The sequence below is a fragment of the Hippoglossus stenolepis genome, chromosome 8 (genome assembly GCF_022539355.2).
Source record: "Hippoglossus stenolepis isolate QCI-W04-F060 chromosome 8, HSTE1.2, whole genome shotgun sequence".
In the NCBI taxonomy this organism is placed as follows: Eukaryota; Metazoa; Chordata; class Actinopteri; order Pleuronectiformes; family Pleuronectidae; genus Hippoglossus; species Hippoglossus stenolepis.
Window position 1 is genome coordinate 2410859 of NC_061490.1, and position 15851 is coordinate 2426709.

The following is a 15851-nucleotide window of genomic DNA, read 5'->3' on the forward strand; positions in this document are numbered from 1 at the left end:
ACGCATCCACTGAGAAAATAAGCAAACATCTTAACTTCCTATGTCTGTGTTGATTCACTGGATTTGTGACACAACAGTGCCTGGGGACAAACTTGTTATTGCCTGCTGTTGCATTGCATAGCTGCAATAAGCAAAACATATGACACTGGACCTGATACATGTTTCAGAGAAAATTATTAGAAAACAAATGATTTTGGACAATTATCTGAACAGACTTGATGTAGACCTAATGTGGTAAAGTTCTGGTTCCTAGGGACCCACAGGATACATGTGGTTAATATGATCTATAGTAACTGAATATACATATATATATATATATATATATATATATATATATATATATAACTATTACAAATAACAATAAATTATTTTCAGTAATCTATTATTCGAATCCTTTGCAAATTGATGTCTGGGAAAACTCCCTGCACTTCAATTTCTGTGACAGTGAATCTAAGTGAAATGAAAATGAAACCTGGTGACCTGGTTTGTGTCCTATTGCCAGATTCTGCTGGAGCCGGCGGTGATCCAGGACGTCCTGTCTGCAGGCAGCCACCTTCAGTTACTGGAGCTCCTCAGCCTCTGCTCCCACTACCTCATCCAGGTACATACACATATGCAGCCGTCCTGTGTGAGCTGGGGACATCATAATAGGAGGCAGAATGACCCCTTCACAGCACAGGGTTGCCATCACATCAGTGGAAATCCTTCAGTATCACTGGGTTTTCAGAGGTGTGTTTTAGTGTGTTTGTAGATTTGATCCTGTCTGCAGGGACGAACAAGGACATTTATACACAGGGGAACCTGAAGAGGATTAGCTTTTACTTTACAACTTATTGAACACTTTTATTAAGTTGCCCTTTCTGCAAACAATAGAGCTGTATTCGTCTGGACTTTCTCTGGCCTCTTTCACCAGTAACACTTGTTAAAAAACATTCCATTGTACATCCTGTGTTGTTTTTGCAAAGTGAGTCAAATGCAGTGTATGCTTGTAAAAAATCAAGAGAATGATAGAAATCTGGTTCAGATGTTTCCTGGTCACAAATGCATAAACTGGAAAATCCCAAACCCAGATTTGTTACCAAAACTTTGCATATGACCCTCCTTTTCTAAATGATACTTCAATAGAGGAGCAGCTCCATACTTTTGGACACTCACTTATTTAGCTTTTCTTGCTGGATTTTGATGACTGATTCATACTGTTAAGTCTGTTTGCTAAATAGTTTGGCTTTATTGAAGCTCATGTACAAACATGATTCTTGCTGTTCTGGGTTTGAACCCTCATGGTTAATTGCACTTATTGGAAGTAGCCTTGGATACAAGTGTCAGCTAAATGATATGTAATGTAATGTAATGTAAATATAAAACTATAGATAGTTAGATTAGCTTAGCACAACAACTACATGTCAGGTAGCATGGCTCTGTCCAAAGGTAAATAAATCTCTTTCCGAGCACCTGTGAAGCTTATTATTGAACAATATATATTATTTTTTAATTGGTGCAAAAAAAATAAACACAACAAGGGGGTGTTATATGATATTGGTTATTTCTTAGATGGATGCACTCACGTCTTGGAGGCTTTGTTTTTTAGATAAAAGATAGTGTGGTAATGGCTGAGCTGTAGTGCTGCTGATAGGTGCTGATTTTATTTATCTTTTGACAGAGCCGAGCGAGATGCTGTCCCCATTTCCAGACTTTCTCAGAGCTAATGTTGCTTCAAAGTTAGATGTTAAAACTAATTTGTGTAAAATAATTGATCTCCAATCTGCAGCAATCTGTCATCAAAGGTCTGGTGGTGTGTCCTCCCCGACAGGGAGGTCACAGGTCTGCCTTAGTTAGAGAACAGATTCAGTGTATTGCTCAAGGACACTTTGGCAGGGTGGGTCACTGTTAGCTTAGGTGTCTGATCTCCTTGAGATCGAGGACACACCATTGACTTGTGGATCTGCTGGAACAGAGGCACAGTTGGCCTAGTGGCCTCTGGGTAAATACGGCCAGAAGCTGCTGGAGATAAAAACAAATCAGGCTGAGGTTGTTGCAGAATCACTCAAGTCATTTTATACACAGTTTGATATGTGTCAGTGGAGCCCATTAATTAGACTCTGTAGTAATGATTGCAGCTCGTGCATGGTTATAGTGTCCTTAGATCCCTGTCACCCGACTCTAATTTATCTATTTATTATTATTTATTCAGTATTTTGTCATTGAAGCTCCTACAGTTTCAAGTTTCTAGTTCTTTTGTCATAATCTGAATTAGGGTTTATTGCCCAGTACGTTTACACATACAAGGAATTTGCTGTGGTGTGTTTAGCATAAAATAACTATATCAATAAATATTTAAAAAAGGAAACAATATAAAATATACAAATATTGTAAACACCAGAAAAGGGATTGTGCATATGTTAGTTCACACAGGGTCAACGGTACAAAGTGTTGGACGAGAAGGACAGTTCAGCTCAGCAATGCAATGGTTTAAGAGCAATGTCATAGGGATTTGAATAGAGTAAATTTAAATTAAATTAAAGACCTCAATATAAACAATCTAATAGAATACTATATACATTCGATGATATAATTGTAAAACCGAAGTGACAGTTACATCACAATGGTAAACCTTGCTCTAATGTGCCATCTGGTGGTCACAAAAACCTCATGTCTGTTGGTTTGTGTTGATCAGCAAATTATAAACAACAACACACTATTGAATAAGTCACGAGTTTTCTGCTTGGTCATCTCTTAATCAGATTAACTCTGCTCCTGCCTGCGCTAGTCACAAGTCAGGTCAGCTGACTGCTGGTGTCTGCTGCTTAGTTTGAGTAGATAATAGAAAGTCAGACCCCGGCTAATAACATTGATTTCCCAATACACACTGATTGAAAAGGAGATACATCAGCTAGTCAGGATCCCCCATCTCCATCCACCAATATGACAGATGCTGATGTGCAGAGTTCTGCTCATTGGATACTGACGAATGGATCAATACCACACTTGCTCTGTGTATCACAAGAAGTCCTTTAGCTGACAGGACTCTAATGCAACATTTGGACTGCTTAGGTGTGTGTCACAGTTGATTTTGCTATTTGTACAGTCGGCATTTTAACATTTATCAACCACCCTCAATGTCTTTTCAAAATAAAGTACACTGCATACTTTTTCTGTAGCACAGCAGTTGTAGTAACATGTAGATGTAGTGATTTTCAGTGCAACACAACATCTTTAAATGGTGAGTGGTTTCAGGAAAAATGAAAATTCACTCATCATCTACTCTCCACTATGCCGATGGAGGGGTGGAGTCCACTAAACACTGCTGGAGTCTCAGGGGTAAACAGTGTTGCAGCCAAGTCCAATACAATGGAAGTAACTGGGGACTCCTTCTTCAGACATAATAAAGCAGCAGATATAAAACATAAAATGCCTCCATACCGCTCCTGTGGTGTCATCCAAGTGTCCGAAAGCCCTGACATTCAAATTTGACTAGAAACAGAGTCATTTACACAAATGTCGGCTACCGGAAGTAGCAATGCTACCGCACACGTGCCCTTGGGAGAGAGCATGTGTGCAGTGGGGCTAAACACATGGTGTAAATGACGCCGTTTCAGGTCGAATGTGAATGTCGGGGTCTACAGATGCTTAGATGACATCACAGGAGCATTATGGAGGCATGTTATGTTTTCTTTATTTACGCTTGAAGAAGGAGTCACCATTGACTTCAATTTGATTTGATTTGGCTGCAACAATGTTTACCCCTGAAACTCCAGAAGTGTTTTATGGACTCAAACACTTTACCCACCCCTCCATTAGCATAGTAGTGAGTAGATAATGATATTTTTCGGTGAACTGTCCCTTTAAAGTGAATGGTAGCAAAGGGAATGTCCTCACTAATGCATGTTTGTAATGTATGTGCCGAAGGACTGCCAGAAGATGGCAGTGTTATTCCACTAGTCAGACCTCAGACCCCAACTCTCTGTGTCTCTCTCCTCGTGTGGGTGATGCTGTCAATCAACCACAGCCATGAAATCCTTTCACATACAGTATACATATATATGGTATATTGTAAATGTTGCATAGATGTGAGATATTCTTATAGGATCAAGTCTACAGGAAATCAAAGACTAAATCACTAGGTGTGGAATATTGCCTAAGGGTTATGGTTTGCCTAAAGGAGCCTCCCAGCAAATTTGAAATATTTAGTATATCGTTTTTTGCTGTTTTTAAGTACTGAGAGGGAATTTTAACTGAAACAAAAAACACTGTAGATCAGACAATGAGAAGTTTGTCCACACACAATGGAAACGGTTTAGGTCATTCAGATTTTAGAGGGGAAGGGACAGAGTGGTATATGAAGTTTTAACAGTTTCACAGATTTTCTGAATGGGGGTTTCAGGTGTTATTGCCAGGCTACTACCTTTATAGGGAACCTTATCTTCATTAACTGCCTCAGTGTATTTTGACATCATGTGGTCTGACAGCTGCCTCCGCATCCTTTCAACTTATGCAAATGGTGAAGACGTGCAGTCCACATGTATGTTTATTCATATGTGTCCCTCCCGCAGGAACTGAGCAGTGTGAACTACCTGGAGCTGTACCGCGTGGCTGACCTGTTTCACCTCCCGGCCCTGGAGGACGCCGTGGTGGGCTTCCTGGTGGAACATCTGTCTGAGCTGAGCCAGAACCGGCAGGACGAGGCCCTGCAGCTGCCTTACCGCCTCCTCAGGGAGGTGCTGAAGAGTGACCGCCTCACCTCCCTGAGTGAGGAGGAGATATGGAAGGTACTGGGAGTGTGTGTGTGTGTGTGGTCCAGGTATTACTCATGTTGTGGGGACCAAAATCGGTTAACATGGTCACATTATTATTATTATACTTGTCAAGTCCCCATAACTATGGTTAAGGTCAAAGTAAATCTCCAGTAAAATTAATGTAAGTCAATGTCATGTCGTCTGAAGTCATGAAGACACGACTCTCTGTGTGTGTGTGTGTGTGTGTGTGTGTGTGTGTGTGTGTGTGTGTGTGTGTGTGTGTGTGTGTGTGTGTGTGTGTGGTTACAGGATTTTGTTGCAACTAGAGAAATGGGGAGATGCAGTGTTAAGGTGTAGTGTTGAGGTGATGTTTTGATTAAAAATAAACTGAGAAATCATCTCTGCTTGTAAGTTTAAACACACAAACACAAATGCATGGTCACAACATATAGCTAACTCAGACTGATACACAATCATATACTGTTTGTTTACATGAGTGAGGGAAAGCAACATGAAGGACTGTTTCTTACTGTGTGCCAACATGTGTGATAGACTGTCAATCCATGCATTGATGTGTGTATGTGTGTGTGTGTGTGTGTGTATGATGAACTGGCGGGGAGTGAAGCGGCAGTGCAAGTTGGGAACTTGCCGTTTTGACTGTTCATTTGCACCAATCAGCCTCCCATCCTCCCACCGCCCCACTCACCCCCTCAGATCTCCCTCCCGCTCTCTCTCTCTCTCTCTCTCTGTCTTTTCTCCCCTTCTCTTCTCTGATTAGGCCCACCGCGGCTCCATCAGGGCCCCAATCCCCCAGCTGTCACTCGGCCGCCCGTCTGATTGAAAACAATCAGGCCTCTGATGGCACAATTACCCTGACCCTTTAGCCAGCCGCCGCCGCCATAATCAGCCTCTGATTAGGCTGCTTTGGGCCTCCTTCACTTCGCCCAGAAGGTTAATTTGGGCATCAGACGGAAGCGAACGACGAAGAGGGGGCTGCCGTTCCAAAGAGTTAGGGGGGTGCGTGGCATGGTTGGGGGGGTATGCAAACCAATACAGGACAGATATAGCTTGGACGTCAATCATTGTCACTCAGAGTTTTCTTCGGGTCTCTCACGCCCTGGAAATCACATTTTCTCTGGCTTTGTTTTTTTGGGGGATGTTTTTTTTCTACTCTCCCTTCTTTCTTGCCATCCTTTGCTCTGTCTCTCTGTAGCTTCCCCCCTCCCTTTACGTTTTCTCCCTCACTATCTCTTTCCCTCACTCTCTCATTTTCAGACGCACACACACACACACACTATCCCACTTTCTCTCTCAGTACGGAGGGGAAGGAGGGAGAAGGAGTTGATTTATTCTGTGCCCTGAGGAAGTTGTGTGATGCAGCGTGACCTTCACAGTCAGCTGCCGTAGTGCACACGCACACACATGTGCACGCACGCACACACACACGCACACACAGACACAGACACAGACACACAGACACACACAGACACACACAACACACACACACACACACACACACACACACACACACACACACACACACACATTCACACTCACACTCACACAAATGCACACACTGTCACTTCAGAGCTATGACGAGAGAGAGGCGGGCTGAGCGATAGAGAAACAGAGGTAGAGACAGGAGAGTGGCACAGATTCCACAAAAACACAATCCTGACTTGCATGTTTGTTGCATATGCACAATGTTGGAGTGGATTGAAGGGGGAATAAAGGTATGGCAGTTTGGTTTAGATAGGTGAGACAACGTATACACGCAGAGTATTTGTTCATACTTCATACACCAAATGCTGTTTCTGTTGTAATACTGGGAGTTGTATCCAAATGTTTGATTCATCCATGGTCATCCTTGTTGTTGGTCTCCACTGAATCCATAACTCGCCTTTGTTCCACAGTTCTAAGTTCTCAGTCTCTGCACTGATTATGTGAAAAACCACTTTGTTTTTCCTGATAATGGCATCAGTGATCCCCAGTCATCTCGCCCACATTCACACCTCGTTGCAGCTAAATAACCTTGCACTGCTCTCAAGTTCAATTAAATCCCCTCTCTGGAAGCCAGTTTGTCTGCATTAAACAGAGGATGCCTGTGGATATTTACAGTTTGTATATTGAATGCTACTGATTAATAAATGCGTGCGTGTGTGTGTGTGTGTGTGTGTGTGTGTGTGTGTGTGTGTGTGTGTGTGTGTGTGTGTGTGTGTGTGTGTGTGTGTGTGTGTGTGTGTGTGTGTGTGTGTGATGCAGTGGTAGCTTGCCTCAGCCTTGCCATAGTGACCTATAGGTGTCTAGAAAGACAATTATGATTATCAGTCCTTCACTTCTTTTGTTTTCCACCTTCTCGCTCATTCCTCTAATCTTTCATTCCTTTAATTACTGACTCCAAGCTGTCTCTTTTTTTCCTTTTCCTTTCCCTTCCTCTCATGCCCTTTATTCCTTCCTCCTTCTCTCTGTTCCTAACTCCCTTTCCTTTTTTCTCTCCGTTTAAGGGACTGTGTGGAAATTATTGGGAGAAGGAACCAGCTGATATTTTTGTATATTTAAAAAAACGCAAGACAATCCTCAGAGTTATGAATCTATTTTGCACCTATCCCCTGATTTAAAAAAGTACAGCAGCCTCCACCATCCTAACATGTCATAATAACACAACAGCCGTATTGAATATATTCAATGAATCTACCAGTATAAATAAAGGAGGTAAAGCACAAAGGGTTTAAGTTTGATGGAATTCTAAGTTTGACATCCACAAATTCTCAAATTTAATTTTGACATAGAAAATTTATGGAAAACGACAAAATGGTAAATTTCTTTTCACTCTGTTTTTAATGAAGTGGTCATTCTAAACTTTAATTATGTTATAGACTAACTATATGACAGCGCTATCCCCTCTCCATTTTATGAATGACTTTTGGAACAGTCCATAATTGTTCTTCTTTTTCTCTCTGCCTTCAGTTGGTCGTTCTGTGGTTGGAACATGACTGCCGATACCAGTACACTGAGGATCTTCTACAACATGTCCGCTATGGCCTGATGGACGTCCCCACCCTGCACCACCTTGCTCATAGCCACCCTCTGGTCCAATCCAGCCCTACTGCTGCCGCCCTGGTGGACGAGGCCCTGGACTATAACCACTCCACCTTTGCCCAGCCTCTCCACCAGTCAGCCCGCACCAGGCCCCGCTTCCAGTCGCTCACCCTCTACATAGCTGGCGGGCGGAAGCGGGAGGTGAGCAGAGTCAGGGAGCTGCGGTACTTCAACCCAGCTGCACAGGAGCATGTACGTGTTGCAGGTGGGTCGAACTGGAGCGAGCTGGCGCCAATGCCCACTGGCCGCAGCCACCACTGCGTGGCTGTAATGGGGAATTTCTTATTTGTTGTGGGCGGTGAGGTGGAGCATGCCACCGGGAGGACGTGTGCCGTGAGGACTGCCTGTAGGTACGACCCCAGGGGCAACCGGTGGACTGAGATAGCCCCCATGAAGGCCTGCAGAGAGCACTTTGTCCTTGGAGCTCTGGGTCAGTACCTGTACGCAGTTGGGGGCAGGAACGAGCTGCGGCAGGTGCTGCCTTCTGTGGAGCGCTACTGTCCCAAGAAGAACAAATGGATGTTTGTCCAACCCTTTGACCGCTCACTGTCCTGTCACGCTGGCTGTGTGGCTGACAACCTGCTCTGGGTCTCAGGTACATGATGAAGGGAAGAAGGACTCCACTTCTACATAGTTCTACACACACCTGTACTTACACATGTAAGACGTGCTCATACCTCTGCCCAGGCCCAACAGTCAGTTATGAAACCACATTTAAATTCACTAGATCCAGATTTATATCTGCACCAAATTACACATGCGCATAAATCTATGTGCCCTTAACATGTCCGATTTGTTTCATCAACATCTATGAATTATTCTCAGAGAAATAAAAGGTAATTGTTGAAAAACGTCATATCCCACAATGTTTAAGACAGCAGGAAAAAATCCTGGATTTGCCCCCTGATCTGGATCCACATCGAAATCTTATGAGTTCTTCCTCGGCTAATTCCCCACCCCTCCGCAAAAATTCATGGAAGTTGGTTGAGTAGTTTTTGTGTCACCTGCTAACAAACAAACATACCCAGATGAAAACATGACCCCCTTGGCAGAGGTGTAGAACACTGCTTAGTGCATATTTGTATTACTCTGTGATTAAAGCCCAGCCTGCTGCTCCTCTGTGTTTCAGGTGGGGTGACAAACACAGCTCAGTACCAGAATCGACTAATGGTGTACGAACCAGAGCAGGTAACAACAAAGTTTACACCAAAGTTCAAGTCCACAAACAGTCTACTATAGTGGGTTACTGCTGACCATATTTGAAAGCATTCTGTGCAGAGAATCAGAAGGTGTTATTACCAACTTTTTATATTAACAATGGATCAATTAACTGTGTCATGTGACAGAGATGTTTAATGGTCCCAAAAGAGAAATACAATCAAACTCCACATTCCACTGAGTTCTCTGTGAACACAAAGTTTTGTCTGTACGGGTTTACAGGGTTTGGTCACTGTGTTTCCTGCAGCCACAGTCCGTAGGGATTCATGGGGTCGTCTTTGACAGGACTCCAAGTGAACACTAATATTTGCTTTTGACTCATCAATTGTGCCAAACAAACAGATTTCTAGTTTTACTAAACAAAAAATTGAATATTTAACAAAGGTTTTAATGTATTTTCTCAGCCATTGGGTTCATTGTATTTCTGAACATAAAGGGTCAGAACTTTAGCAGCACTAAAACTATTAAGAACAACCTCTCAGTGCCAAAACATCAGTCAGTCCGGTGATACAATTCTTCCCAACGCCCCATGTGTAGCTGTTCCTCCATTCATTATTTCTGCTGCTGCTGCTCTGTCTACCTACAGTGCATAGTGAACAGTATCATGTCTGTGGGTCCTAGAGGAGCTTCCCCTCCTCTCTGACTCTCCTGTATTTTTCCACTGTAAAACATTTGATGGGGGAGTATGTCTTTCAGAATGCATTGTCCTCTGAGACACATTTGCAGTATTGGCCTATGTTTATAGATATAATTGAGTTTACAGTTTATGTTTAGTCTGCTTGAATTCCTGTCAGAGCACTATTACTGTTGTGAGGTTTAAATCGACACTCAAGCTACATCAGTGTAACAACAAGGTCTTTTTTCCGAACATGAATGCAGACCTTGTGTTCACTGTGATGGATTACACAACAGGCCGGGGTCTGCTAATTGATTTTCACACCATATGGGAAATAATTGAAACCAAAGGCACCCAGGAAAATAAGAAAACTAGATTCACTTTTTTGAAACTCTGCATCTTATACGTTAGAATATAATCAGTGAGCTGTGGGTAATTATTCATGCTTACTGGTGCTGCTGCTCCTTGAATGTAAATGCTTCCATAAGTTATGACCTTTGATCCTAAATAAAAAGTGAACAATGATATAGACATACCTTTAACTTGTCTTTCAGTGCATCGGGGTGCGTTTATATCATTTATGTAATACCCACACACAGCTCACCACAGTGGAATGTGTTTAGCTGCAGATTCTGTTTGTGTGTATGTTGTGAGCCAGATGTTGAAGAGGCCTGGATCTAGGTGAGGCCGTATATAGTATGGAGGTATGCAGAGTATATAGAAGTGTAAGGTGCATATCCATATGGGTCTGTGTTTGTACGTGTCGGCGTTGGAAGCGCGGCAGTGAGTGAAAAAGAGAGGGAGAGAGTCTCATTTGTATTCACCATGAATCTACATTCACCTGCCAGAGCAACAGCAACCCCCCACCCACTCTACCCTCAACAGATGGCCACCCGTCAGCTCCCAGCACACACACACACACACAAACACACTCTTATTCTCTGCCTCAATCAAGCACTCACACACACACACACACACACACACACAGACACACACACACTCACTGACACAAAATAAGCTTCAGCACACTTAGTGAAATGAGCAGGGATCCTCGGTGTAAAATGGAGTGGCTGAAACATATGATTAGAAATAGGGAGGGAAGTCATTAGTACAAACCAGCGCTCTAGTGTCACGTTATTTATCTAGCACTGAGCATACATCAATTACCCATGCATGGATATGCTTAAATATTAATCTTCTTCTTCATCCTCCTTCTCTTCCCACCCTCTCTCTCCCTCCCTCCCTCCCTCTTCGCACCATGTCTCACCTCCGTCTCTTCTGCATCGCATCATTTTCTCCCGTCTTTTCTTTTCTTCGCTTCCATCTGCTTTAACCACCTCGTCCACTCTCCACCTCCTCCTCCCCAGGACCAGTGGTTGGCCCGCAGTCCCATGCTGCAGAGGCGAGTTTACCACGTCATGGCGGCAGTGAGGAGGCAGCTCTACGTGCTCGGCGGTAACGACCTGGATTACAACAACGACCGCATCCTCGTCCGCCACATCGACTCTTACAACATGGACCTGGACCAGTGGACTCGCTGCTCCTTCAGCCTCCTCACGGGTGGGCGAAGTAAAGGAACCCCCACATGTGAACATGCACCTGAAATTCTCACACAGATGATTTCATTACGCACATTCCTGCTGAAAGTGTGATGAGAAGATTGATACTCTAATGTCTGAAAACTTAATATGAAGCTACAGTCTGGAGACCATTAGCTTAACTTAGCATGAACACTGGGCACTGTCCACATGTAAGAACATCTTGCCATGCTGGTTGTTTGGCAACTTCCCCAAGAAGCAGTCCCACACATTATTTTATAATAGCAAACATGAAAATGGTATCAATCTTTTTTACATTAAACCCTTTTACTTGTATGTGAGGCTGCTTGTAGTGACAAACCCAGAGAATTATTACCCGCAGTTTTCTTCAACTCTTGGGTACGATTAGGGCCAAAGAAACCCAGAAGAGGTGGGACTCTGGCAAGCACAGGTTCTCCTTACTGCTCATTTCTTTAAATATGTTATTTTCTTTATTCTCATAAAAGTACAACTTTATTTTTGTCGAATGACCTCTTTGTAATATTACTAGTTTGATTGTAATTTACACTTTATTCTCGTCAAATTTAGATTTTTTTCTCGTAACATTGACTTTATTCTCATAATGTTGTACTTTTCTACACTGATGTGTATTTAGCAGCTAAAGAGCTTTATATTTCCTTCAGAATTGGTACAGATTTGTTTTCATAGAGATTATTTATATAGCATTATTTCTTCAATGTTGAAAAAAGTGATCAAACTAAATTCCTGGATCCGTCTCTTTGTCCTTATACACATTACATTTTAGTGGGATCTCCCTTGGTCCACAGCCCACCCTTTACCAAGTTACCATAAAATCGGCTCAGTAATCTTTTGAATAATCCTGTTTACAGAACAAACAGCAATAAAAACCTAATCCCCTTGATGGAGGTAATAAAAACACAGTCAGTACAGTTCCACTATGTGGATGGAGCATAGGCACTGTAGACAATCTCTCATGCCTATACTGTAGGATGTGGTCATAATAAGTATATGTCATATTACACTGCTATAATGTTTAAAGAAGACTCCCAGGGTGTAAAGTTCAGGTGACCTTACATTTCCTACCTCCTGTTGTATCTGTACAAGTGTGAGACAAAGTCACAGCAAAGAGAGCAGCGGCTCAATCTTAGCTCTCCGTACACTCCCGCCCTCGCCCCATCTTTCTCTATTTATCTCCCTCTCTGCTCCCTGGGGGATGTGGAAGTCATATTGTCAGAATGCCCTCTGCTTGGCACAGTGAAGCATTGTGTCTGCTCTGTCCTCCCCAGGTCAGAATGAGTCGGGTATCGCGGTCCATGATGACAGGATCTATGTGGTTGGAGGGTACTCCATTTGGACCAACGAGCCTCTGGCGTGCATTCAGGTAGGAGATGATGCTTTTAGATTTACCTTCACCACTGTTGCAATACTTCAGAATGATCAGACACGGTGTGATATGAATAAGTAAATATGAATTCAGTTATTCTAATGCTGCTCAACAGCAGTAGAGAAATTATAAATAGCCCCTGCCACATACATCTTGTGTTGTTATCATAGAGGTTGTTATACAATGAGTCAAGGCCCAGACAGAGGAAAGAGGTATTTTTCTTTCAGCTTTATTTTTCCCTAATGCCAACAGAGCAGCAGTGAACGTGTAATAAGTGTCAGACGATGTTGAAATGTTTTGTTGTAATGTAAAGAAATGTTGCTTCGTATTACAAAGTAAACATCTAGCTTGTTTGAGACAAGGGCGGCTGTGGCATGCTGAAGTGTCCTTGGGAAAAAGGTGCTGCCCATAGATGCACTGTATGAATGTGTGTGAATGGGTGAATGGCAAACTGTACTGTAAAGCGCTTGTGGTCATCAAGACTAGAAAAGTGCTGTATAAATACTGACCATTTACAATAATAATAATAAAGATAATGTGTGGCCAGATTACTACCAAATAGTTTGTCATTGTCAAATAATACTACTGTAGTAACAAATAAATACATATTAACTGTGTCAAGATATTTATTTGAATAATAGTCCAATCAAATGTAAAAGTAACTGTAACAGTAATTTGTACTGTAGAGAAATTGATTTGGAGACTCTGTATTCACATGCTCCCTTTTCCAGAGTTAAGTTGTTGAATGTGGAAAGAAACATGGACACTGTAAACATAATGTGTTATATTTATATGTTTAGAGTATTAAAACTACACCTTGACACCTCTTTCCAATATTTGCTTATTAACTAAGAGCAAAGAAAAAGAATCAGGTGTGACAGGCATATAAATATTCAATGTATGCAAGTGAATCATAAAAATGTCTCTATTGGCTAAAAGGTGTGGTGGTAGGTGCTTGTGAGAGCTGGACACACAGTTTGCAAGAGACCACAGTTATCTTTTATTCCTCGGAGCTACTATGTAAAGCTGATTGTAAAATCATATTAACTGATTTATAAGTGGTGACATCAGCAACTTGGCAACCTGAAATGTCGCTGACTCTCAGAGTTGCTCCGTCTTAAGATGGTGATTTTCCCAGGCAGCAACTCATTTTTGTGATTTTCGTGACACCACATGAACGCACAATCTGTATTGATGAATTTGAACTGGAACCATTACAACTGCCCTTTACTATAAAAAAATAGGAAAGAATAATACTATACAATAACATTTGTATGTGGTTTAACTAAATATTTACATCTGTAAATAAAGTGCTTACATTACACAATCAGGTTGTTTATTTAAAAAAAATCAAGGTTTTAATCCTCCACAAATACTCCAGCTTCAACCCGCATCATATTCAGAGGAGGCTGCTAACACACTAAATGTGAGCATGCTAACATAAGAAGCTAAGAAAATACAAAGTGCAGCTGAGGCTGATGGGAGCTGTAGTTCTATTAACCAAAGAATTGGACAAACTGAAATTTTTGACCTGATATTGGCTCTAGATTAGAATTCAAGGGATCAAAATATCCTGAGGATGTCATGACGTGTACCAGACTTCATGGCAATCCTTCCATTCATTAGTATCTCACGCTAAAATACAAGTGGATGGACACCACGCTACAGTCAGTCAGTCACCAGCGTCATTGGGAAACATCTATGGGGGACCATGGTGATCCAGCTCGTAGTTTTGGGGGTAGTGGTGAACTGAATGACCATCAGAACATTTCCACAGCACCACAACATGGCCAAAAACTACTATTGTTGCACAAACCACTGCCATATTTATAACTACTGTGCTTTTTGTGAGGAGAATCTTATATTTCTATGCCTGTATCTTATTTCCAGGTGCTGGATCTGAGCACAGAGGGGAAGGAGGAGGTTTTCTACGGGCCAACGCTGCCATTCGCCTCCAACGGTATAGCAGCTTGTTTCCTGCCTGCTCCTTACTTCACCTGTCCAAACCTACAGACTCTACAAGTCCCCCATCACAGAATTGGTGCTGTTTAAACCCCTGATGAACAAAAGTGTCTCTGAACACGAAGACAGTAATTTGAGGATGGAGGAGCCTCAGCTCAACTCTGGACAGTCAGTATTTGCAAATGGAACGAAAATGTACCTGAACGTAGTATTCACGGAACCTGCCACCTCGGTCATCTGAGTGCATATGGGATTTCTTTCAGATCCAAATGTAATAACATGACTTTCCTGATCCACAAGAGCCATGTTATTTCGCAGGCTCCTGGAAACTCAGACACAAGCAGCTGTCACAATAATATAGCATTACTGCTGTATTTCCCCAAAGACAGACGCCATTCGTGATGTCCAGTGAAGACGCAATGAGCAAGTTAAAGAAAAATAACTCCAGAGGGATTTTAATTCCCCATGAAGACAGGAACAAAATGCCTATCCGTTTACCAATGAAGTGACTTGAGGTGAACGGCAGATTTTTTTAAAAATAGAGATGTAGGAGCTTTTCTAGCTTAAATAACATCTCCATCAAACCACTATAATCACCGTGATGGCTTGGAAAACATGTGCTGCATTGTTTTTCAAGATACAGAGGAGGAGGCTTCTTTTCTCTTCAACTCACATGTACTTTTACAGACGGGGTTAACAAGTTTCAAGCGCCAGATGCTGAGGCTCATCAGTGCATAAATGACCATGTAATGTTTTAGTTCACATAAAGTAAAAAATGAATCGATTATTTCTGCAACAGCAGTGACAGACTACTGTGAATGTGTGTGTGTGTGTGTGTGTGTGTGTGTGTGTGTGTATGATCGACCTGTGTAAGTGAGTGTGAGATTTTTATTATGCTCAGGACCTCGGACTGTTTATGTTCAAAAGAATGTCTGGTCATTGTCCTTATTCAGAGAACAGTCTCCAGGCAACACTGCATTATGCTGATTTTCAAAAACATGCTTTGGCCAAGAGAGAAAACATGATCCCTGCACTTCCCTCGTCTGTCCAAAACAATATGTCTGGAAAGGTTTCAGAATAAAAGATGCTACATGATTAAATCGTGCTGGGGTTTATTTGATGAAAACTGTTGTGACGAAGAAGGAAAGTGACTGTAGTCTTCTGTGAGAATGATTTAGTAGCAGTAGATAATGGAGCACTAATTTAAAGCCTCTGCTGCCTACATCCCTCTGTTTGAATTCTACAACCCCCTCTGATAACTGTCGGAGAGGAGGAACGCG

The 15851-nt window shown here is 42.2% G+C and overlaps 1 protein-coding gene across 3 annotated transcripts in view; it reads left to right on the forward strand.

Moving 5' to 3' along the window:
* Nucleotides 1-15671, forward strand: part of klhl32 (kelch-like family member 32) — a 31191-nt gene extending 15520 nt beyond the window's left edge. For 2 of the 3 annotated variants that reach the window (XM_035164680.2, XM_035164681.2), the window contains exons 4-10: nt 503-601; nt 4551-4766; nt 7701-8427; nt 8962-9020; nt 11034-11235; nt 12512-12606; nt 14500-15671. In XM_035164680.2, coding sequence (XP_035020571.1) covers nt 503-601; nt 4551-4766; nt 7701-8427; nt 8962-9020; nt 11034-11235; nt 12512-12606; nt 14500-14661 — 1560 coding nt within the window. In that variant the 3' untranslated portion in view covers nt 14662-15671. The remainder of the gene's footprint in view (nt 1-502; nt 602-4550; nt 4767-7700; nt 8428-8961; nt 9021-11033; nt 11236-12511; nt 12607-14499) is intronic. The other variant, XM_035164682.2, reaches the window with a different exon arrangement.
* Nucleotides 15672-15851: the final 180 nt, after the last annotated feature.